The 23,491-nt window shown below is 45.1% G+C and overlaps 2 protein-coding genes, 1 long non-coding RNA gene and 1 pseudogene across 4 annotated transcripts; 1 reads left to right on the forward strand and 3 right to left on the reverse strand.

The window, feature by feature from the left end:
- The first annotated feature begins 348 nt into the window (after nt 1–348).
- LOC100276478 (uncharacterized) lies at nt 349–1,307 on the forward strand (annotated as a pseudogene). Its single transcript, NR_157021.1, has one exon. The product of NR_157021.1 is annotated as an uncharacterized protein (transcript).
- LOC103633005 (cyclin-SDS-like) lies at nt 669–4,846 on the reverse strand. Its single transcript, XM_008654698.4, has 7 exons — nt 3,958–4,846; nt 3,666–3,836; nt 2,578–2,744; nt 1,689–1,820; nt 1,432–1,612; nt 1,172–1,216; nt 669–1,036 (listed from the first exon to the last, which is right to left on the reverse strand). Exons 1-7 carry the CDS (start codon nt 4,597–4,599, stop codon nt 1,004–1,006), a joined length of 1,371 nt encoding a protein of 456 aa, XP_008652920.1. The 5' UTR covers nt 4,600–4,846; the 3' UTR covers nt 669–1,003.
- Nucleotides 4,847–6,449: 1,603 nt separating this feature from the next.
- LOC111590585 (uncharacterized) lies at nt 6,450–9,655 on the reverse strand. The gene is made up of 3 exons (XR_002749721.1): nt 7,478–9,655; nt 7,320–7,397; nt 6,450–6,755 (listed from the first exon to the last, which is right to left on the reverse strand). It is a non-coding gene; the product is annotated as an uncharacterized lncRNA (long non-coding RNA).
- Nucleotides 9,656–10,701: 1,046 nt separating this feature from the next.
- LOC100217071 (uncharacterized) lies at nt 10,702–12,237 on the reverse strand. The gene has a single exon (NM_001143441.2). The coding sequence runs from the start codon at nt 12,182–12,184 to the stop codon at nt 10,766–10,768; it is 1,419 nt and encodes a 472-aa protein (NP_001136913.2). The 5' UTR covers nt 12,185–12,237; the 3' UTR covers nt 10,702–10,765.
- Between the last annotated feature and the right edge of the window lie 11,254 nt (nt 12,238–23,491).

Below are 23,491 nucleotides of genomic sequence, written 5' to 3' on the forward strand. Positions count from 1 at the left end.
CACAATACCGGCCTCAGACCCCACTGTAGAATACAAAGTGTGCTGCAATGTGTGCACACGCATTAGTGTTAGTGGCAGCGCCACTCATTCACAACAGCCAAGCCTATCCAATCTATGGTGCGCCCTGTACCATGCATTCCTCAGCGCACACAAACGCAGATGGATTCCCCAAATCGCAAGACGCAAGTGGGGTGAAAGGGGAGATGCACGCTTCTGTAGGCGCCTCCAACCATTCCGGGAACATGCACAAATGCACATGTTGATGCACGGAACCGAATGATGGTTGAAAATGGCATGCCTGCCGGTCGTTTTCCTCATTTAAGGCGTGCAAGATGGATCTCCCACGGCCCCTATGGCCCTATATCTAATAAAAGAGTTGCCGCAGCCGCGGGCCCCTCCCGAGTCCCCACACCTGAAAGTGGAATCGATCGCCTCCTTCAAGCTAGTCATCCCACTCCGGCTAGAGAACACAGATGATCAGAGTCGGAAAACTGAAGTCCTGGCGGATCCAAGTAACGACATTCCATGCCCTTTTCTGATCTGCAGTTAACTGAGACGAAACTTTAGCAGGCAACCTGACAGGCCTGAGGATAGTATTCTGCTCACCGAGCACCACAGAGACCTTATACGTGAGCATCTTCGAGGATCACAAGATCTTGCCTCATGTGTCACACCAGAACAACAGATTTCAGTGGTATATCATCCATCAGCAATACATTGGTTAAACAAATATATCAACGAGTACAACAACGCCCAGCCTTGGCTGTCCCTAAAGAGCAAATAAACGATGTAAAGATAGACATTCCAGCAGTCCCTAAAGGCAGACAACTCAAGACCAAAATCTCGTCCTTGTCGTGCTCCTAATCAGAAAGCTGCGTAATCAAAATCCACAAGCTACGTTTCGTGCTTCCTTGACTATTATCTTATCTACACTACAGGGCAGACTAATGCCATGTACAGGAAAAAAATGTGAAACGCAGCTGTCACCTGGGAGCTCTGGGTATCACGGGACGCACTCGATCAGCCACTCGAGGCTCTGCATGAAACAGATTGCATAGAATAATGGATGTAAGGTTAGCAAACCTGCAAACTGTAGCATGCATGAATCTGATTCATGGCAACCAGTGTCTTTCCAAAAACAAAAGAGAAAAAAAGAAGAGGAGAAGCGTACCATTAGGCATTCTGGTAGATCATCGTCCTGCGTCCTCATGTGAGTCTGCATATATGTAAAGAGCTACTCATTAGGCATTTCCAGTCTAACTCGAATCTGAGCATGTAAATTTGGAGTCTGATATCTGTTTTGAAGCTAACCGACTTGAGCTTCTGCTAGTTACAGTTCATACTTTGATTTATATATGTATACCAAGTTCTAAACAATAGCAGATGTGACAAAATTTATAACGAGAAATGCAGGACTTGGGGGGTGTTCACCTCCATCACCAAATGGCATGAGGGCTCCTTGCCTGTGGCAAGGCAAGCAAGAGCTACCACTGCAGCTGCCACAGTCGAGGGCCAGAAGGAGAGCTGCTTAGGGTTCTCAAGTGAGAGGAAGGCCAGGTGGTTTGCCAGGTCCGCTACACTGTCATCAGCATTTGCAGCCTTCAGATAGAACCTGCAACATTGGAGGTGTTGGTATCTCATTACTTTTTTTCATCTGAGTAGACAAGAAAGCAGGAAGTTCGTGGTACCATAGGAAATGGTGAGGTGTTGTGACAAAACACTTGAAGTTGAGGACCTCCTGAACCAGCCACTCCATGGCAACAACTTCACTCTGGCTGTAGGTGTTAATGGTCCCAAATTTAAAAGTCTTTTGAAGGACGCTGAAAGGGATCAAGCAGTGAAATTAATGTTGCACATTTTAGCTTAACAGAAACAAGGAAAAGAAAAAATGGTCTGGAGAACAAAGGGCATGATCAAGTGAAATTTCAGCTAATATACTTCTCTGACATGTCTTCCAAATTCTAATTGTAGTAATACATAACAAATCAAATATATAAAAATATCAAGTCAACTAAAAAATGCTAACTAGTATGCTCAATGCCTTTATCTTAGGTGACAGCACAATCAAGAAACCCAAATTTATGTCCTGGAAAAAAGAAACTTATGAAACGTTCACCTTATGGACACTTCTAAACGCAAGCTGCACAGATACCAAGTATCAGAAGGAACAAATGACAGATGGAAATGCCATATGCAGATATGTTTCAGATTCATAATATGATTAAACGGTAAAATAGTTCTACTAAATCCAACTATCTCATTTGCCCTGCTAAAGCCTGTCAAAGACCCAAGGCATGAAATTAAAAAAAAGACCCAAGGCATATTTCAGTGGTACTGATGCAAATGGATAAAAACATAGCTTATCATCCGCATATATCCTATGAGGCAAAGTTAGAACCAACAAAAATTAAAGGAGAAGCTCACTCATGGAATCACCAACTTATATCAGTAGTTTTATGGGAATTGAACATAGAAGGGGACTAGATGGTCTAGCTATAACTCACCAAATATGAAGAAACAGAATCGCTTAAAAATAGACATAAAAGTTGAAACATGTAATACAAGGGAGAGCATTACCAATTGTATGGCTGGTTCTCTTCGATGCGGGTAGCCAGGGTGATGCAGGCAATGGCCAGCAACTGAAGGTTTTCCAAACCTTTCATATACCCTTGTGTCAAGAAGCGGTCCATCAATCCAATCCCCATGAACATTGTAACTGGCTGGAGCTTCATCAGACGTGAATGCTGCATTGCATAACAAAGAGTCATTCCTTGCAACCAAACTCTAATGTTGGAATGAATTTATAAATGAATAAACATAAATTTGCATCACGTGATTTTGAGTAGTGAAATCATTGTAGCAGAGTACAAGGAAAATATAACCGTAATGCTTAATGGCAATTCAAACCTTCAGTTGTAAAAATAGTTATGGCAGTATTTTCAGGGGTTCTCTGAAATCTCATAAAAATACCAAGCACATCAGAAAGCTTAAATTGGGGATCAATATGAAATAAAGGGTATATACAGAGTTACAGACAGAAATTTTCATATTCAGATACCGAAGATTCAAGCACCCTGAATTCCTGATTCCTACAAGATATGATTCCAGACATGCGAGCAGTGTGCTAATGAGATAGGGGTTCAGATGCAAGGGAAATTCAGAGAAACATTGTTGTGTAACTGAACCAGCTGCTTCTCCCTTGCTTATCAAACAGACCATGTAAACATGAGTACCTACTATTCAAACATAACTTTGTTGGTTGCCAGAATCAGTGATCAAAGTATAGAATAAGAATGAGCATGACTACTCACAGACAAAAAGGTATACTACGACATTCATCTGCATAACATAGCTATTGTGAAATCTACTCATCAACTAGTGTTAACAAAAACATTTTCAGTAGCAGATAACTACCTCAATGCAAAATAAGAAAGAGAACTAACTAAACTGCTGCCTCACATGATAACTGGAATCATGCATCTATGGTGCTAGTAGAGTCATGTGGGTGCAACGCCGGCACAATGCAAGTCTGAACTCACTGGCCTAAGCATGTACATCCCCTAACATCGTATAAATTCGGTCACATCGGATGCATAACCTGAGGTAAATTGTTAATCCGAATGACGTACCGTGCGGGCAGAATACAGAGTTTAGTATGCACTGACCTCAATGATCCAGTCCACCATGAAGACACGTTGCTCCACGACGAGAGGGCCGTAGCTGTCGGGTATGGACCTGTACACCTCAGTGTAGTCGCGCGCAACTGCCTCACGCCGCTCGCGCCGCCGGAACCGCTCGTAGGTCTCCTCGTCGTCTAAGTCCTCAAACCGCCTCCCCTGACACAAGCATTCCCACAAAACATTACCAATTTACCAGATGAAACACCGCACTGATCAATGCAATCGAACCCCTCCCAACAAATTGAAGAAGAAAAAACATAGCGTAGAAACCGCTCACCGTCAGGAGATCGAGAGCGGTACTGGTGACGGCGCACGTTTTGGGGTGCACGCAGGGGACGAACTGCTTGGCGAAGTCGAGGAAGAGGGAGAATGTCGCAGAGGGCGCGTCGTCGTTGTCATCTTCGGTCAATGGGGAGCTGATCAGGGGGCTGAGGGAGTACAGCGCGCAGCCGCTGGAACCGCTGAGCACCTCCTCCTCATCGGGCTCCGACGGGGTCAGCTCATCGCACGCGGAGGAGTACTCGATCGCCTCAGCGTTGTCGGCGAGCTGCTCAGGGCAGGCGAGGTCGGACTCGAGCACGGAGCCGAGGCACGACGACTCGGAGGCCTCGACCTCTGCGGGGCGCACCCTCGCGCCGCCGATCACCTCCGAGCACTCGGAGCCGGCCGGCCGCGCCTCGTCCGCGTCCGCGTCCTGGCGCCGACGCCTCTTCTCTGGGTGCTGAAACGCGGCGAGGGAGGTGGAGTTGGAGATCACCTCGCTGTAGAAGCAGGAGGAAGCCGAGGTGGACGACTCAGCGGGCCGCTTCGCCGCAGCCGTCGCAGTCTGATCGAGGAGGCGCGGAGCAGCTCCTCTGCGGCGGCGGAAGGGGTTGGAGCGCGGCCTGGTGGGCACCGGCGCGAGCATGGCGGGAGGCATTGCGTGATCCGTGTGGCAGCGCTGAGTGTCTGCGGCCTGCGCGTGTTGCTACAATGCTACGGCTAGGTGTTGCCTGTCTGTGAGGACTGAGGAGGCCGCTAGCCCGCTACGACTTGGGGAAGGGTTCGGAGTGGTGATCATCAAAACGATGTTGGCCTAGGCCGAAAGTCTCTTCGAATCGAATTTAAATCCTGGATCAACCGTGAACCCTGTGGAGACGCATACGGGCGAGCTTCTCTGGTCCCACCTGCAGCAAGAGTAGATTCACTGTCAGGCGTCACCGCGTCAGCCAATGTCAGCAGCAGCTGCGGAACAGAGGAAATGCCATTGTCATGCCGTGATTCACTTTGCTGTTATTTTCGGTGTCAAGAGGGACGTGAAGGTGACTTTGATCTCTGCTGCTGACGAAGCATCCCTGAGGCGCCAATTTTCTTTAGATTTTAACGGCCCATTCTGTTCCCGTCAGCAAAATCACAGCAACAAGTCATATTCCGGTTGCAAGTCAGAGTGGCCCTTAAATTGAAGACTAGAAAAGACAGCGCCCTATCGGGCGCTATATAAATTTCATATATAGAAAGTTATGAACTTAGTAATGGCAAGCTGATTGCACAATCGTGAGGAACCGGACACCTTACAAAATATATTATATGTCATGTTTATCAAAAGATGCCGGTTACACAAGTAATTAAACAACACAGTTCACGACCAGAAGGTCTTAGTAGCAGATGGTCTCTATATACATGACAGTGGGCTCGGCGGCTACTGCCTGCGGGAACGACCAATGGATATTGACATACAAGAAGGCTCACAACCATGATCAGAAGCAGAGAAACCATGATCTAGCGATGACCTGTAAACAGTGATTAGTGTGAGAACATTAAAGCATGTATTGAGCTAAATTTGAGAAGCTGCGGTACTCTTGAGGAGCTTTTTCTAAAGGGCGAGCTAAAATTATCTATCCTGAACATGACTTTCTTAGGTAAAGGTGTATGCTGGATTTATTGGTACCAATCACATAGAAAACATGAAGGCTCACTTCACAATTTTACTCACTTCGGAGAGAAAGAACACCATAAATTAGGAATAAGTGTATAAAAAAAATCAGATGTCAGTCCTCCTTCAGGCTGAGTGGTAGGAATATAATTAGGTTACTATAACAGCAAACTGTACCAAAATCCAAAGGTTACGACCCTGTAACCACTAACCAATCTTGAAACAACAAAAACAAACTTGCACTAAATATAATACAGTTTCAGTTTGAAATTAACAACTTCAAATGTATGATGACCTCTCTAAATTCACACTGAATCAGCTCTAGAATTGCAAATTAAGCAAGTCCTTTGTAGAGTCTAACTTGTTTATACGTGGCCTATAGTTGGTCGGATCTCTTTTAAAAGTAATGTCAATATGCTACCACAAGAATGGCAAGTGAAGTTAGTGCAGGGAAATAGATAAGCCAATGATGAAGAAATCAAAGCAATGACACAGATACAGCAACAGGTTTTTTATGTGCAAATATATTCGAGTTCTCAAATCATACTGAAGATTTTTGTTAGACATCAAGGTGTTAGTAAGGTCTTGAAGAGCCTGGTCTGTCAGAGTCCTGTTCGTTTATAAACAGCCTGTAGTTGGTTCGATCTTTTTTGGAAACCAACATGGAGATACTACACCAAAATCAAAAGAAAAATGGTGCACGAAATTCTATGTTTTTGCACAACCCATGAAATCCTAGGTTAATACTATAGGAACCAATGTAAAGGGTAATAAGCTAGACTCCAGGCCAATAAAAGTTTGAAGTGCAGATATATAGTATGACTGAAGATTAAACTATGAGAACTACATATGGCTGGACCAACAAAGAGCACGCTATGTTATTGGTAACAGTCCATATTTTGTTATCATGCACTTACCGATAAGAATTTATTCATCCCGGATACTAAAGACTGTGGTGCATTGGCAGTACAGTCAATAGAAGGTCGCCCCTCATAAACAATGACCTTGTCAGCCAAGTATGTTGCCATGATGAAATCATGCTCAACAATAAATGTAGTTTTCTTCACGTGAAGAATGAATCTCTTGATAACCTTTGAGGCCACAATACGCTGCTCTGAATCAAGATAAGCACTTGGTTCATCAATCATATAGATATCTGCAGGCTGAACATATACCATAATGTAAGTGTGCAGAAGCTGACAATCAATTCAAATGATATAAGGTTAGTGGTATCTAGAGGCTGAGCGTCATTAAAGTATTAGGGATATATGGTTCCAGGCATCATCAATAACTGGAGCACTGGACTATACCATAGTATCCAAGATGTGCAAAAATGAGAAGTAGCAGAAATGAAAAGGTGTCATGCTTGTTATATAGGGACTATACTGTCAGCCAACAAATCTTTGCATTATCACAACTTGTAACACACACATCACTATATTTTCCATGCATGGACGACGACCAATATCAATATGCAAATATAGTGATACACGAAATAATTGCAGACTATAGTCACAATGAAAATCTTACATTTAGGAATAAAATAAGATGATAATTTACATCTAGGGATAAATTTTGTTTGAACCATCATCATTCTGGCCAAGAAACCGAGTACACGTTAATATAAAACTCATATATTATCAAAGTCCAACATAATAGCATAGGGAATAGCTATAGCTACAGGTACATAAACCTACAAAAGCATAATAAGCATTTGCAATTCTTACCTCCTGCATAAAATTAAGATCATAAGTCTTGTCCTCACTGAAAAATTCAGAAGCAAGAACATCCATTTCGATGACCACCTGCCACACAGTTAAGTCGAATCAACTATACACACAAAGGTTTGTCTGTTTGTGAACCAAGTAGATAAGAGAGAACATACCTTTCCGTGTAGCAAGCCTTTTCTATAGCCGCATTCAGTAGTTGAATGCCATCTTTGTTTTCCTGCATAGATTGGTTGGCATAGAAATTAGATTGTGACATAAATGGATGTCGATGATTGATTTTGTACGTACTGTCAACATAAAACAAAAGAGTGTTCATGTACTGAGAGAACCATTTAGCAATAATTAATCTACTACTGTTTTTTGGATAAAATCTAAGTTACCAAATTTTGAATTACAGCCTGTTCATCTTAGGTATGATAGATATCTTAAACATATGTATAATAACCGTCGCCTTTCTCAATAACAGCTGCAGAGAAAAACATATGGACATTATCCGCATGGCAAATACAACTAACATGTAGACTGAAAAGAACACAGTTGCACCCAGTGCAATTCCAGTTACACCTCCAATCTACATTTATAACAAAATGTATCAGCAAGCAGAACTCAGACCAGGTAAATAATTCCAGCAGCATGTCTGGACTTCAAACTGCATTATTAACCTGCTGAACTCTGAATAATACCAAACAAGCCTGCTTGTAATTTCTTTTTGCATATTCACTCGCAAGTAGAGCCTACATTTAAACAGAACACATACATATTTGTAATCGGGCTCCACCTGTCGTCGTGGCTATAGCATCTGTGAAACTTGCATGTTGCAAACGCAGAACATACCACCATTTCACATACTAAAACACGACACATTTAAAAGATAATGACGACAGTTTGCAGCAAAACAAATTGAACAATAAGAAGGCTGCAAAGTGCCAAATCAGTTTGTGTGCCATCATGAGAAAGATGCGCATCTAGCTAGACACCTCTGCCATCCAAAGATGATTCTCGGTATATGATCCCATAAATAAATATTTCATTCATTGTGATTTTTCAATCCAGCCATACAAACTTTTACCACCTTATTTTAGTACCACAGGCATTCACTATACATTTCATTTATTAAGAATAACTATATTACCGAATTAGGCTAATCTCTTGTAGTACAACAAACAAAACATGTCAGTATAAACTGGCATTGGAGCATTCCATATGAATTAAACATTTGACTCCATCAAATTATGTGATGAAAGCAGAGGTTGAAAACAGTTTTCATCATCTTCATCCTGCAGGCTGTCCGCTAAATAAATGCTTCACTATGTCAGTGCACTTTAAAGAATGAACATGACTGTGATATTAGTACATGAATAGAGTGCCCAACATACAGAAATACATACGCCCAACATGTTTGCCTTAATAAATCACTGATAATGTGCATAGAAAATACCACACAATGAGGCAGCCCGTAAGATACATCAGACACACCTTAATGAGCTATGGCTGGTAGATGCAGTGTCCACTTTATCAGTCTAAAACTTCGAGCAGTGAAAATAAATGTTCGTGCATATCTATAGCTGCTGGAAAAAATCTGGAAATGGCAACTTGGACAACAGGGTGCATTATAAAGACCAACTTTCTTCTGAGGCTTGAGCTTTGTGTTTTCCAAATTCTGGAGCTCTGATTCACTAAACGTCCACATATTAGGAAATAACATGACCCTGCAAACGGTGCAGAGGATATCAATCGAAGAATATGCCCAAGTTCTGATCGAATTGGAGTACTCTATGCAGCGTGAAATTAAATGGGAAAAGTTGCAATGACAGTAATAGGAGGAAGAGGGAGAGGAGTTGCCTAGCTGAAGTGGAAGATTTGTGTGGCAAACGCGAGTAGGACGGCGGGGAAGAGGAGGGTGAGCCTGGTGGCGAGCAAAACCTCATGGATATTGTCAAGGAGGCGGCAGAGCGGGGCACAGGGGACCATGTGGAGGAGCGCGAGGTCTGACTTCTTGCAGAGCGAGGAGGAGGTCATGTTGAGGTAGTGCGGTGGGCGAGGTGGCGGGCAGATATCTCCTTGCCTGCGACGTTGGCGGAAGAGGCGGAGGCAGATTCGAGGAGGGCAGTGGCGGCGGAGTCCATGCGAATGCGGCAACTCTGTTCCTCTGCGCGAACAGCGGTGCCGCCCTAGTAAGAAAGTGGTGAGCCGAGGCGACGAGTCGGAGGCGGTGGAGGGGCTCGTGCCCGTCGTTGTGGCGGAGGTTGTTGAGATGCTCGTCGCGGCGGTGAAGCGAGTCAACAGCTTCGAAGCAAGCGGGGCAGGAGGAGGCGGCGGCGGCAACAAGCTAGGGTTTGGGCGAGGCAAGACCGGTGCTCGGGGGACCGCGGCAGGGCGCCCAACCGAACCTGATTGAGGTTCGGGCGAGGACCACGGGTTGAATCGCAAAAAGACGAAGGACCTTTCTGCAAAACTACGACCGCAAAACGCGGGGAGAGCTCGAAATGGCTTCAGGTTTTAAGGAACCAGATTGCTAGCTCTGCACCCTGCACTACAATTACGTGAAAGTATTCACACTGCCAGTGCCGGTCACACAAGATTGCCCATGTTCACTACCTCAAGCGCCCATCGCCGCAGCCACCTGCAAATGCAACAAGCGGCTGCGCCTACTCAATCAGCGCCATCCTTGCTCCCACCGGCATCAGATGGCCCGCCTAGCGATACTTACACCAAAAAAATGCAGAATGTCAGATTTTACGGACAATCAAATTTCCAACTAAATGTTCTCAAAATTTAAGTGCAGGCTGTGCTCAACGATAAAAAATGTTATATGAAATCGAGAAATTAATCGCTGTTTTATTCCTTCCGAACAGGGAACAGCAAAACCTGAGGGTACAGTATACAGAGCTGCCTAGTATTACAAGTACATGAAACAGATCTAAGATGTTGAACTGACAGACACAGCACTTCTTGAAGCATATCATCAGCCTCCGAAACAAGGTGATAAACCTCATAAAGGAAAATGGAAGTTTACGTGACGTCAAGTGTCATCCGGATCTGTATCATGTTCTTCAGCAAAGTCATTCAAAAGAAGCAAGTAGCTGAGAGGGATTTTGGTTGGATTATGGGGTGTTTGGCTTTTAGGGACTAATTTTAAAGGAAAACTCTATTTTAGTTTCCATATTTGACAATTTAGAGACTAAAATAGAGGGACTAAAAATTAGTCCCTATAAACCAAACACCCTTGTATGTTCCATGATGTACTCAACAGTGGTCTAGACTGATTTTATAGAAAAAAAGGTTTCTATAATGATATATAGCATTTTGACTGCACTAGGCCATTTTGCTGAATCTGTTGACGAGCAAATTCCCAACAAGGCAGTGAAACATTATTCTTGGCGCATCCCATGACTAATCAAGATATTCTTCATTCACAAGGATGGAACAGAATCGCAAAATCCTTAAAACGACAACCCTTCAGGGCGCCTTCTCAATCCCAATATATTTGACGCAAGCTCCTCATCACCATATTGCTTCAGCAACTCCACTAAACGGTCAGCACAAGATAATTCTATGAGGATCCCCCTGTCGACAACCTTCCTTCCCAATGTTGATGCCTCATGAATGTGGCCTTCCTCACACAGCCCAAGCAACAAGGTACCATACACATCAGAGTCACACAGCACCCCGTTCTCCTCTATCACTCCCAGCCAGTAGCAAGCATCCAACGATCTCTTCCTTATGCACAGTTCCCTCACCATACAACTGCCAGCGAGTGGGGTCAGCTGCACCCCTTTCGTCATCATCATCCGTGCCAGTCCTTCAGCTTCTTCTCCCATGCCAACCTTCCACAAGGAAACGAGTAGAACATTGTAGCACTGTGTACTCGAAACACTCCCATCACCAATTACACGCTCCACCACATCATACGCGTCGACAACCCTCTGCTCAGTGCAAAACCCTTCAACCAGCGTCCGCATAAAAACACGGTTTGGCATCACCCGTCTCTCTGTCATCCTATCCAGCACAGCGAGAGCCTCGACCGCCCTCCCCTTCCCGCAGAGGCATTTCACCAAACACGTATAGGTCACCACGGTGGGTGCACAGTTTGCACCAAACTCACTACCCTCCATCGCCTTCATCAGCCTCAACGCCGCATCCACGTTCCCGAAACTGCACATCCCATCGAGCACTGCCGTGTAAACCACAGCATTGGGCACACACCCGAACTCCGGCATTTTATCGATCAGCCGGTAGGCGACTTCGAATTCCCCCGCCGACGCCAATTTATGCACAGCGGCCACGATCACGGGCACGGTTGGACAAGCGCCGGACGCAGACATTATCTCAAGCACTGCCGAGACATCGCTGGCGGAGCCCGCCGCGCGGAGGGCGTGGTGGAAGCAGGCGGCGCTGGGCACGAGGTCGAAGGACCGCATGTGGCGCAGGACGGCGAGGGAGGCAGGGAAGAGACTGGCGTGAGCGGATATGTTGAGGAGGAGGGCATAGTGCGGGAGCTGGAGCGGCCGTGGGGAGGACGAGAGGAGGAGCGGCACGGAGTATGAGAGGTCGGGGAGCGAGGTGGCGAGTGAGGAGAGAGCGTGCTGGGAGGGTAGCGGGGAGGATGGGGTCAGGCGCCATAGTAGAAAGCGGAGGGAGAGAAGAGGGGAGGGGAGCAGCGGGAGGAGGTGAGGCAGCCTGCAGAGAGGGAAGGCGTCGGAGGGTGACGGGAAGGCGCGGGAGAGCGCGTGTGAGAGCGACGTGGAGGACGGCGGCGCCGAGTTGAGGACCCCTAGCAGCGCGGCGACTTCGGGGTGATCGCGGTGAGGCGGGCGGGCGGAGAGGCGGCGGCGGAGGAGGAGCGATGCGCGCGGTGGCATTTGATCGCGATTTGGACGGAGATGGAGAAGGGAAGCGCGTGCGGAGCATCCGCGTCTGTGTGGGGCTGTGGGCTGGCTCCTGGCTGCCGCCGGCTGCAGGAGTGCGAGCGGAGGAGCGGGTCGATTCGTCGTTACTCAACGCGCTCCGCTCCAATTTTTTTTTAAAAAAATATAAGGGCTAGTTTAGCAACTCCAATTTTTATAGAATTTTTATTTTTTTAAAAAAATTAGTTTATTTTTTCTTAGATCCCTTGATAATATACTAATATATAGTTTCTAAACTAGCCCTAAAAGAAAAAAATATGAGGACACTGAAGAGAACTTTCACTGTGCACTCGTCATATGCAATTAAAAAAATATTATAGCATAGTCATCAACATTTTAAAATATATTAGCTAAACTTTCACATCCATAACTACTCTATATCTTAACCATATACAAACAGCCATATTTTTTATCAATATATAAAAAATACCCACCGCGGGCCCCTATCACCCATCTCCTTTTCTTTTGTCTCGGCTGCAGTAACGTGAAAGAGAGAGAGAGAGAGTAATACAGCAGAACTGCATAGGGCCTGTTTGGTTCAGCTTTTTTCTGACCAGCTTTTCTGAAAATCTAGCTGTGGGGAGAATCTGGCTGTGTAGAGAATCTGAGTATTATTAGGATTACGTGTGGAGGAAGATAAAGGTGTCCATAGGACTCAGGATCTAGAAAGTGACAGATTCCTACTATTGCAACGACTCAACCGATTATGTGTTTATGCTAATTATGAATGGTTTTTACTTAAATAAATTTTATAGAAGCTGACTGAAAAGCTGAGCGTTTGGCAGTCCGCGGCAGCTTTTGGTGGCCAGAAGCTCCAAAAAGCTGAAACAAACGGGGGCATAGACTCTACAGTTGAGGTTGGAGAGTACCAATGGAAGGAAGCGCTAGGACATGCAGTATATGAGTGTAGTTATATTTACTGAAAATGATACTGCAGTTGGTTTTACTGTGCACAAGTGTGGACAGCCTAATGGCTTTGCAACAGTTACAACTCCTGATCTACAAAACGACAACACGAACACAACAACAACGCAAGACCAATAATAGTCCCAAGGCCCAAGCATAGCCTGCAACCTAGCTCCAAAGAGCGTAGTTGGTAGCAAATCTCAACTCCAGGCTAGGGGAGTAGAGCCAATGTTTGGTTTTTGTTTCGCAGCTGATACAATAGAGATGAAAGTGAATAACTAAATTGTTTGAACAAATTTAATATTTTAAAATAAATATATATGAAATTTGATGTTGATTTTTTATGTTATCAAGCACATTATTATAGATAAGAATATTTTTTTTACAAATTGTTTTATGCATTATTTGCTCCCTTCAACAAAAGGTGAAAAATATTTGAATCCGCATCTGAAGTTTATATATATCATTTGAGAAAATATATGATAAATTTAAGGTTATCTTTTATAAACCTTTACAAGCTAAATGTTAAAAACAAGAATATGAATTTGCATTGCATATTCCATATTCTATTTATTCACAATCAAAAAAAAATACAAACAAAATAAATACTCGTTTTCAACCGTTTTTATTCCTCCATGTCGAGCTATTGATTAGTTAGTTGCCTTGGAACCTGTATCGCATGAGTTGATACATGTTTACTGACTGGGTTAGTGGGTCTAGCTCCGAGCGCCCCGCTGCATCGACTCAGCCAGACCCAACACCTCATCCAGCCATCCAAACATGAGGTTCCTTGACTCACTGGACCTGGCTTGGGTTGTATACAGGGTTCCAATTACGCCCAAAGTGACGGCCTAATTTGGCGTGTGTAATAGATATATAGGCTATGTTTCAAACCTCTAAAACTATTAGTTTGTAGCTAAAATTAGCTAAGAGGTTTAGAACGGATCAGCTAATAGCTATTAGCTGTCTCAACCTAGCTAAAACCAGCTAACACCTTATTAACTACCAAACAATTAACTTTAGAGAATTTAAAATAAGGCCATAGTCGTGGAGAGAGATGAGAGGGGCCATAAGGATGTTGTAACTGAATTCAAATGGATATTGTAACTAAATTAAAAAACATAATATAAGTAGTCCTCTCCATTTGCATCTCTTCCATCCGCTACTTTGTTTCCGTCTAATTCATATTCCCCTCCATGTTAGCCATCGATAACAATTGGTATCAAATCATCGATCTTGGAATTTCGATCGTCCTCACTACCACTTCAACTGCTACCAACACACCCATGGATGTGATCATCAAGCTGAGAGCACCTAGAGGGGGGGGGGGGTGAATAGGTGATCCTGTAAAAACTTCAAACTTAAGCCACAAAAACTTGTTAAGTGTTAGCACGATTATTGCCAAGTGGCTAAGGTGAAGTCTCAACAAAACACAGTACCACAAGAGAATCAAGCACAGAGTGACACAGTGGTTTTATCCCGTGGTTCGGCCAAGACCAACGCTTGCCTACTCCACGTTGTGGCGTCCCAACGGACGAGGGTTGCAATCAACCCCTCTCAAGCGGTCCAAAGACCCACTTGAATACCACGGTGTTTTGTTTTCCTTTCACTATCCCGTTTGCAAGGAATCTCCACAAATTGGAGTCTCTTGCCCTTACAAGTATATGATCACAAATGAAACACAGAGTAAGGGAGGGAAGCAACACACACAAATCCACAGCAAAAGCGCACACACACGGCCAAGAATCGAGCTCACAAGACTATCTCAGAGTTCTCACTTAGAACAGAGCTCGAATCACTTAGAAACACAAACGAATGCGCAGAGACTTAGTGTGGATGATCAAGAATGCTCAAAGGTTGCTTGTGTATCTCCTCCATGCGCCTAGGGGCTCCTTTTATAGCCCCAAGGCAGCTAGGAGCCGTTGAGAGCAAATCCGGAAGGCCATCCTTGCCTTCTGTCGTCGGGGGCACCGGACAGTCCGGTGCACACCGGACAGTCCGGTGCACACCGGACACTGTCCGGTGCCCGATTTGTTTCCTTAAACGGCGAAGACGACCGTTGCAGACCGTTGGCAGATCTGGCGCTGTTGGCGCACCGGACATGTCCGGTGCACACCGGACAGTCCGGTGCCGTCTTCCGACCGTTGGCTCGGCCACGTGTCCCGCGCGGATTGCGCGGCCGACCGTTGGCCCTGGCCGACCGTTGGCTCACCGGACAGTCCGGTGCACACCGGACAGTCCGGTGAATTTTAGCCGTACGCCGCCGGCCAATTTCCCGAGAGCGGCCAGTTCGAGTCGCGCCAGCCTGGCGCACCGGACACTGTCCGGTGCACACCGGACAGTCCGGTGCTCCAGACCGAGCTGGGTCTTGGCAGCACACAGCCAAGTCCCTTCTCCTTTTCTCTATTCTTCTTCTTTCTGTTTCTAACACTTAGACAAATATATTAGTACTTAAAACCAATGTACTAAGGCTTAGAAACATACCTTTACTTCATGATTTTCACCTTGTTCATCCATGTACATAAATTCCCAATTAAGCACATGTGTTGGCACTCAATCACCAAAATACATAGAAATGGCCCAAGGGCACATTTCCCTTTCAATCTCCCCCTTTTTGGTGATTTATGCCAACACAACATAAAGCAACTAGAACAAGTGCAAACTCACTTCAAATAAAAACTCAAATTGGTTTTATTCAATTTTGGCATATATGGATCATCCTTTGCCACCACTTGGTTTGTTTTTGCAAATCAAACTCAAATCTCTATCTCTAAGTCAAACACACATGTTGAAGTATAAAGAGAGCCATTCCAAAAGAGATTGATCAAAGATTTCAAAAACTCCCCCTATTTCCCATAATCAATACTTCTCCCCACAAGAAACCAATTATTGACAAGAGAGACAACATAAGAATTTTGACAAACCAAAAATTCTATTCTACTATTTTCAAAATCTCTCAAGTGGTAGCTGATCCATTTATTGCTTTGGCCTTTATTTTCTCCCCCTTTGGCATCAAGCACCAAAATGGGATCAATTTGTGGCCCTTTAACCCCATTGTCTTACCAAAATCTTCACTTAAGAGCAAATGACAATAAGAGTTAATGAGATGGACTTGGAATAAGTTACCCTCTCATCGGAGTGCAGTGGAAGTCTTTCATGGTCCAAGTCCACCTTTCCCTTTCAATCCTCCTTCGAGACTAAATCATCAAACTCAAGCACATGGTTAGTCTCAAAGGGTCAAGTTGTAACACATCTCCCCCTAAACATGTGCATCACTTTGCAACGGACTTGTGAGGTCCAGGGAGTGTTTGTACAACTTGAGCACCACAATAAGCAACAAAATGCAAAAAGGAACATGATCAAAAGCATAACTACATGTATGCTACAATTCAATCCAGGTTCCGCGAATCTATGACATTTAGCTCACTACGCAACCTGCAAAAGGTCTTCTCATCTAGAGGCTTAGTGAAGATATCGGCTAGCTGGTTCTCGGTGCTAACATGAAACACTTCGATATCTCCCTTTTGCTGGTGGTCTCTCAAAAAGTGATGCCGGATGTCTATGTGCTTTGTGCGGCTGTGTTCAACAGGATTCTCCGCCATGCGGATAGCACTCTCATTGTCACATAGGAGTGGGACTTTGCTCAGATTGTAGCCAGAGTCCTTGAGGGTTTTCCTCATCCAAAGTAGTTGCGCGCAACACTGACCTGCGGCAACGTACTCGGCCTCAGCGGTGGATAGGGCAACGGATGTTTGTTTCTTAGAGTTCCATGACACCAGGGACCTTCCTAAGAATTGGCACGTCCCCGATGTACTCTTCCTATCGACCTTACATCCAGCATAGTCGGAGTCTGAGTATCCAACTAAGTCAAAGGTAGACCCTTTTGGATACCAGAGCCCGAAGCAAGGCGTAGCAACCAAATATCTAAGAATTCGCTTCACCGCCACTAAGTGACACTCCTTAGGATCGGATTGAAATCTAGCACACATGCACACACTAAGCATAATATCCGGTCTACTAGCACATAAGTAAAGCAAAGAACCTATCATTGACCGGTATGCTTTTTGATCAACGGACTTACCTCCTTTGTTGAGGTCGGTGTGTCCGTCTGTCCCCATTGGCGTCTTTGCGGGCTTGGCGTCCTTCATCCCAAACCGCTTTAGCAGATCTTGCGTGTACTTCGTTTGGGAGATGAAGGTGCCATCCTTGAGTTGCTTCACTTGGAACCCAAGGAAGTAGTTCAACTCGCCCATCATCGACATCTCGAATTTCTGCGTCATCACCCTGCTAAACTCTTCACAAGACTTTTGGTTAGTAGAACCAAATATTATGTCATCGACATAAATTTGGCACACAAACAAATCACCATTACAAGTCTTAGTAAAAAGAGTTGGATCGGCTTTCCCAACCTTGAAAGCATTAGCAATTAAGAAATCTCTAAGGCATTCATACCATGCTCTTGGGGCTTGCTTAAGTCCATAGAGCGCCTTAGAGAGCTTACACACATGGTCGGGGTACCGTTCATCCTCGAAGCCAGGGGGTTGCTCCACGTACACCTCCTCCTTGATTGGCCCGTTGAGGAAAGCGCTCTTCACATCCATTTGGTACAACCTGAAAGAATGGTGAGCGGCATATGCTAGCAAGATACGAATTGACTCTAGCCTAGCCACAGGAGCAAAAGTCTCCTCGAAATCCAAACCTGCGACTTGGGCATAACCTTTTGCCACAAGTCGAGCCTTGTTCCTCGTCACCACCCCGTGCTCGTCCTGTTTGTTGCGGAACACCCACTTGGTTCCCACAACATTTTGCTTCGGACGAGGCACCAGTGTCCAAACTTCATTGCGCTTGAAGTTGTTTAACTCCTCTTGCATGGCCAACACCCAGTCCGGATCTAGCAAGGCCTCTTCTACCCTGAAAGGCTCAATAGAAGAGACAAAGGAGTAATGCTCACAAAAATTAACTAATCGAGATCGAGTAGTTACTCCCTTGCTAATGTCACCCAGAATTTGGTCGACGGGATGATCCCTTTGAATCATCGCTCGAACTTGAGTTGGAGGTGCCGGTTGCGCTTCTTCCTCTATCACTTGATCAACTTGTGCTCCCCCTTGATCAAGCGCCTCCACTTGAGGTACCTGTTCGTCATCTTTGGTTGGGGGTTGCACCATAGTTGAGGAAGAAGGTTGATCTCGTTCATCTTGTTCCTGTGGCCGTACTTCTCCAATCGCCATGGTCCGTATAGCGGCCGTCGGAACATCTTCTTCATCTACATCATCACAATCAACAACTTGCTCTCTTGGAGAGCCATTAGTCTCATCAAATACAACGTCGCTAGAGACTTCAACCAAACCCGATGATTTGTTGAAGACTCTATACGCCTTTGTATTTGAGTCATAACCTAACAAAAACCCTTCTACTGCTTTGGGAGCAAACTTAGAATTTCTACCCTTCTTCACTAGAATGTAGCATTTACTCCCAAATACACGAAAGTACGATACATTGGGTTTGTTACCAGTTAGTAGCTCATACGACGTCTTCTTGAGGAGGCGATGAAGGTAGACCCTGTTGATGGCGTGGCACGCCGTGTTCACGGCTTCCGTCCAAAAGCACTCGGGGGTCTTGAACTCTCCTAGCATCGTCCTCGCCATGTCGATGAGTGTCCTGTTCTTCCTCTCTACCACACCATTTTGCTGTGGTGTGTAGGGAGCGGAGAACTCGTGCTTGATTCCTTCCTCTTCAAGGAACTCCTCCACTTGAAGGTTCTTGAACTCGGACCCGTTGTCGCTTCTTATCTTTTTCACTTTGAGCTCAAACTCATTTTGAGCTCTCCTGAGGAAGCGTTTGAGAGTCCCTTGGGTTTCGGATTTTTCCTGCAAAAAGAACACCCAAGTGAAGCGGGAAAAGTCATCAACAATAACTAAACCATACTTACTTCCTCCTATGCTTAGATAGGCGACAGGTCCGAAGAGGTCCATATGCAGCAGCTCCAGGGGTCTTGACGTGGTCATCACATTCTTGCTGTGATGCGCTCCTCCCACCTGTTTACCTGCCTGACAAGCTGCACAAGGTCTATCTTTTTCGAAATGTACATTTGTTAGACCTATCACATGTTCTCCCTTTAGAAGCTTGTGGAGGTTCTTCATCCCCACATGTGCTAAGCGGCGATGCCACAGCCAGCCCATGCAAGTCTTAGCCATTAAGCATGCATCTAGACCGGCCTCTTCTTTTGCAAAATCAACTAAATAAAGTTTGCCGTCTAATACACCCTTAAAAGCTAGTGAACCATCACTTCTTCTAAAGACAGACACATCTACATTTGTAAATAAACAATTATATCCCATTTGACATAATTGACTGACAGATAGCAAATTATATCCAAGACTCTCCACTAAGAATACATTTGATATAGAATGCTCATTAGAAATTGCAATTTTACCTAGCCCTTTTACCTTGCCTTGATTCCCATCACCGAATATAATTGAATCTTGGGAATCCTTATTTTTGACGTAGGAGGTGAACATCTTCTTCTCCCCCGTCATATGGTTTGTGCATCCGCTGTCAATAATCCAGCTTGAACCCCCGGATGCATAAACCTGCAAGGCAAATTTAGGCTTGGGTCTTAGGTACCCAACTCATGTTGGGTCCTGCAAGGTTAGTGCAAATATCCTTAGGGACCCAAATGCAAGTTTTGTCTCCCTTGCATTTTGCCCCTAACTTCCTAGCAACTATTTTCCTATCCTTTCTACAAATAGCAAAGGAAGTGTTTAAAGCACAATAAATTATAGAAGGTTCATTCACTACTTTCCTAGGAGCATGAATAACATTCTTTTTAGGCACATGAGCAATATTTCTCCTAGGCATATCCCTATCATGCTTATAAGAAGAACTAGAGGCAAACATGGCATGAGAATCATAAACATGTGAATCAAAATCATTATAAGCATTTCTAGCATTTCTCCTATCATAATACATAAAAGCATGGTTCTTTTTAGCATTACTAGCCATAGGGGCCTTCCCTTTCTCCTTGACGAAGATGGGAGCCTTATGGCTTGTTAAGTTCTTGGCCTCTCTCTTGAAGCCAAGACCATCCTTAATTGAGGGGTGTCTACCAACCGTATAGGCATCCCTTGCAAATTTTATTTTATCAACTTCATTCTTGCTAGTCTTAAGTTGGGCATTAAGACTAGCCACTTCCTTATTTAATTTGGAAATTAAAACTAGATGTTCACTACAGGCATCAACATCGAAATCCTTACACCTAGTGCAAATCTTAACATGTTCTACACAAGAATTAGATTTATTTGCTTCTTCTAACTTAGCATTTAAATCATTGTTAACACCATGTAAAGTAGAAATGGTTTCATGACAAGTAGATAGTTCATAAGAAAGCATTTCATTTCTTTTTACTTCTAAAGCATATGATTTTTGTGCCTCTACAAATTTATCATGTTCATCATACAATAAATCCTCCTGCTTTTCTAAAAGCCTATCCTTTTCATTCAATGCATCAATCAATTCATTGATTTTATCTATCTTAGATCTATCTAAGCCCTTGAACAAGCATGAATAATCTATGTCATCATCACTAGACTCACTATCACTAGAAGAAGCATAAGTGGAGTCTTGAGTACTCACCTTCTTCTCCCTTGCCATAAGACATGTGAGACGCTCGTTGGGGAAGAGAGCCGATTTGTTGAAGGCAGTGGCGGCGAGTCCTTCGTTGTCGGAGTCGGAGGAGGAGCAATCCGAGTCCCACTCCTTTCCTAGATGCGCCTCGCCCTTTGCCTTCTTGTATTGCTTCTTCTTTTCTCTTTTGTTCCCCTTTTCCTGGTCACTTTCATTATCGGGACAGTTAGCGATAAAATGACCAAGCTTACCGCATTTGAAGCATGAGCGCTTCCCCTTGGTCTTGGTCTTGCTTGGCTGCCCCTTGCGACCATTTAGCGCTGTCTTGAATCTCTTGATGATGAGAGTCATCTCTTCATCGTTGAGTCCGGCCGCCTCAATTTGTGCCACCTTGCTAGGTAGCGCCTCCTTGCTTCGTGTTGCCTTGAGAGCGAGAGGTTGCGGCTCGTTGATTGGACCATTCAAGGCGTCGTCCACATATCTCGCCTCCTTGATCATCATTCGCCCGCTAACAAATTTCCCAAGAACTTCTTCGGGTGACATCTTGGTGTACCTGGGATTTTCACGTATATTGTTCACCAAGTGAGGATCAAGAACGGTAAATGACCTTAGCATTAGGCGGACGACGTCGTGGTCCGTCCATCGCGTGCTCCCGTAGCTTCTTATCTTGTTGATAAGGGTCTTGAGCCGATTGTATGTTTGCGTTGGCTCCTCGCCCCTTATCATTGCGAACCGTCCAAGCTCGCCCTCCACCAACTCCATCTTGGTGAGTAAGGTGACGTCGTTCCCCTCATGAGAAATCTTGAGGGTGTCCCAGATTTGCTTGGCGTTATCCAAGCCGCTCACCTTATGGTATTCATTCCTGCACAAGGAAGCTAGAAGAACAGTAGTAGCTTGTGCATTCTTATGAATTTGTTCATTAATGAACATGGGACTATCCGAACTATCAAAATGCATTCCACTCTCTACAATCTCCCATATACTAGGATGGAGAGAGAATAGGTGACTACGCATTTTGTGGCTCCAAAATCCGTAGTCCTCTCCATCAAAGTGTGGGGGCTTGCCGAGTGGAATGGAGAGCAAATGAGAATGTGAACTTTGCGGAATACGAGAGTAATCAAAAGAAAAGTTCGAATTAACCGGTTTTCTTTGTTTGTCGTAGTCGTCGTCCTTTTGGGAAGAAGAGGACTCATCGCTGTCGTAGTAGACGATCTCCTTGATGTGTCTTGTCTTCTTCTTCTTCCCATCTCTTCGCTTGTGGCCCGAGCCTGAGTCATTGGACTTGTCATCCCTTGGCTCGTTGACGAAGGACTCCTTCTCCTTGTCGTTGATCACAATTCCCTTCCCCTTAGGATCCATCTCTTCGGGCGGTTAGTCCCTTTCTTGAAGAGAACGGCTCCGATACCAATTGAGAGCACCTAGAGGGGGGGGGGGTGAATAGGTGATCCTGTAAAAACTTCAAACTTAAGCCACAAAAACTTGTTAAGTGTTAGCACGATTATTGCCAAGTGGCTAAGGTGAAGTCTCAACAAAACACAGTACCACAAGAGAATCAAGCACAGAGTGACACAGTGGTTTTATCCCGTGGTTCGGCCAAGACCAACGCTTGCCTACTCCACGTTGTGGCGTCCCAACGGACGAGGGTTGCAATCAACCCCTCTCAAGCGGTCCAAAGACCCACTTGAATACCACGGTGTTTTGTTTTCCTTTCACTATCCCGTTTGCAAGGAATCTCCACAAATTGGAGTCTCTTGCCCTTACAAGTATATGATCACAAATGAAACACAGAGTAAGGGAGGGAAGCAACACACACAAATCCACAGCAAAAGCGCACACACACGGCCAAGAATCGAGCTCACAAGACTATCTCAGAGTTCTCACTTAGAACAGAGCTCGAATCACTTAGAAACACAAACGAATGCGCAGAGACTTAGTGTGGATGATCAAGAATGCTCAAAGGTTGCTTGTGTATCTCCTCCATGCGCCTAGGGGCTCCTTTTATAGCCCCAAGGCAGCTAGGAGCCGTTGAGAGCAAATCCGGAAGGCCATCCTTGCCTTCTGTCGTCGGGGGCACCGGACAGTCCGGTGCACACCGGACACTGTCCGGTGCCCGATTTGTTTCCTTAAACGGCGAAGACGACCGTTGCAGACCGTTGGCAGATCTGGCGCTGTTGGCGCACCGGACATGTCCGGTGCACACCGGACAGTCCGGTGCCGTCTTCCGACCGTTGGCTCGGCCACGTGTCCCGCGCGGATTGCGCGGCCGACCGTTGGCCCTGGCCGACCGTTGGCTCACCGGACAGTCCGGTGCACACCGGACAGTCCGGTGAATTTTAGCCGTACGCCGCCGGCCAATTTCCCGAGAGCGGCCAGTTCGAGTCGCGCCAGCCTGGCGCACCGGACACTGTCCGGTGCACACCGGACAGTCCGGTGCTCCAGACCGAGCTGGGTCTTGGCAGCACACAGCCAAGTCCCTTCTCCTTTTCTCTATTCTTCTTCTTTCTGTTTCTAACACTTAGACAAATATATTAGTACTTAAAACCAATGTACTAAGGCTTAGAAACATACCTTTACTTCATGATTTTCACCTTGTTCATCCATGTACATAAATTCCCAATTAAGCACATGTGTTGGCACTCAATCACCAAAATACATAGAAATGGCCCAAGGGCACATTTCCCTTTCACAAGCTCCTGAATGAGTTCTCCCATCATTTCAACGACCATGAGACCT

The sequence above is a fragment of the Zea mays genome, chromosome 1 (genome assembly GCF_902167145.1).
Source record: "Zea mays cultivar B73 chromosome 1, Zm-B73-REFERENCE-NAM-5.0, whole genome shotgun sequence".
Taxonomy (NCBI): domain Eukaryota; kingdom Viridiplantae; phylum Streptophyta; class Magnoliopsida; order Poales; family Poaceae; genus Zea; species Zea mays.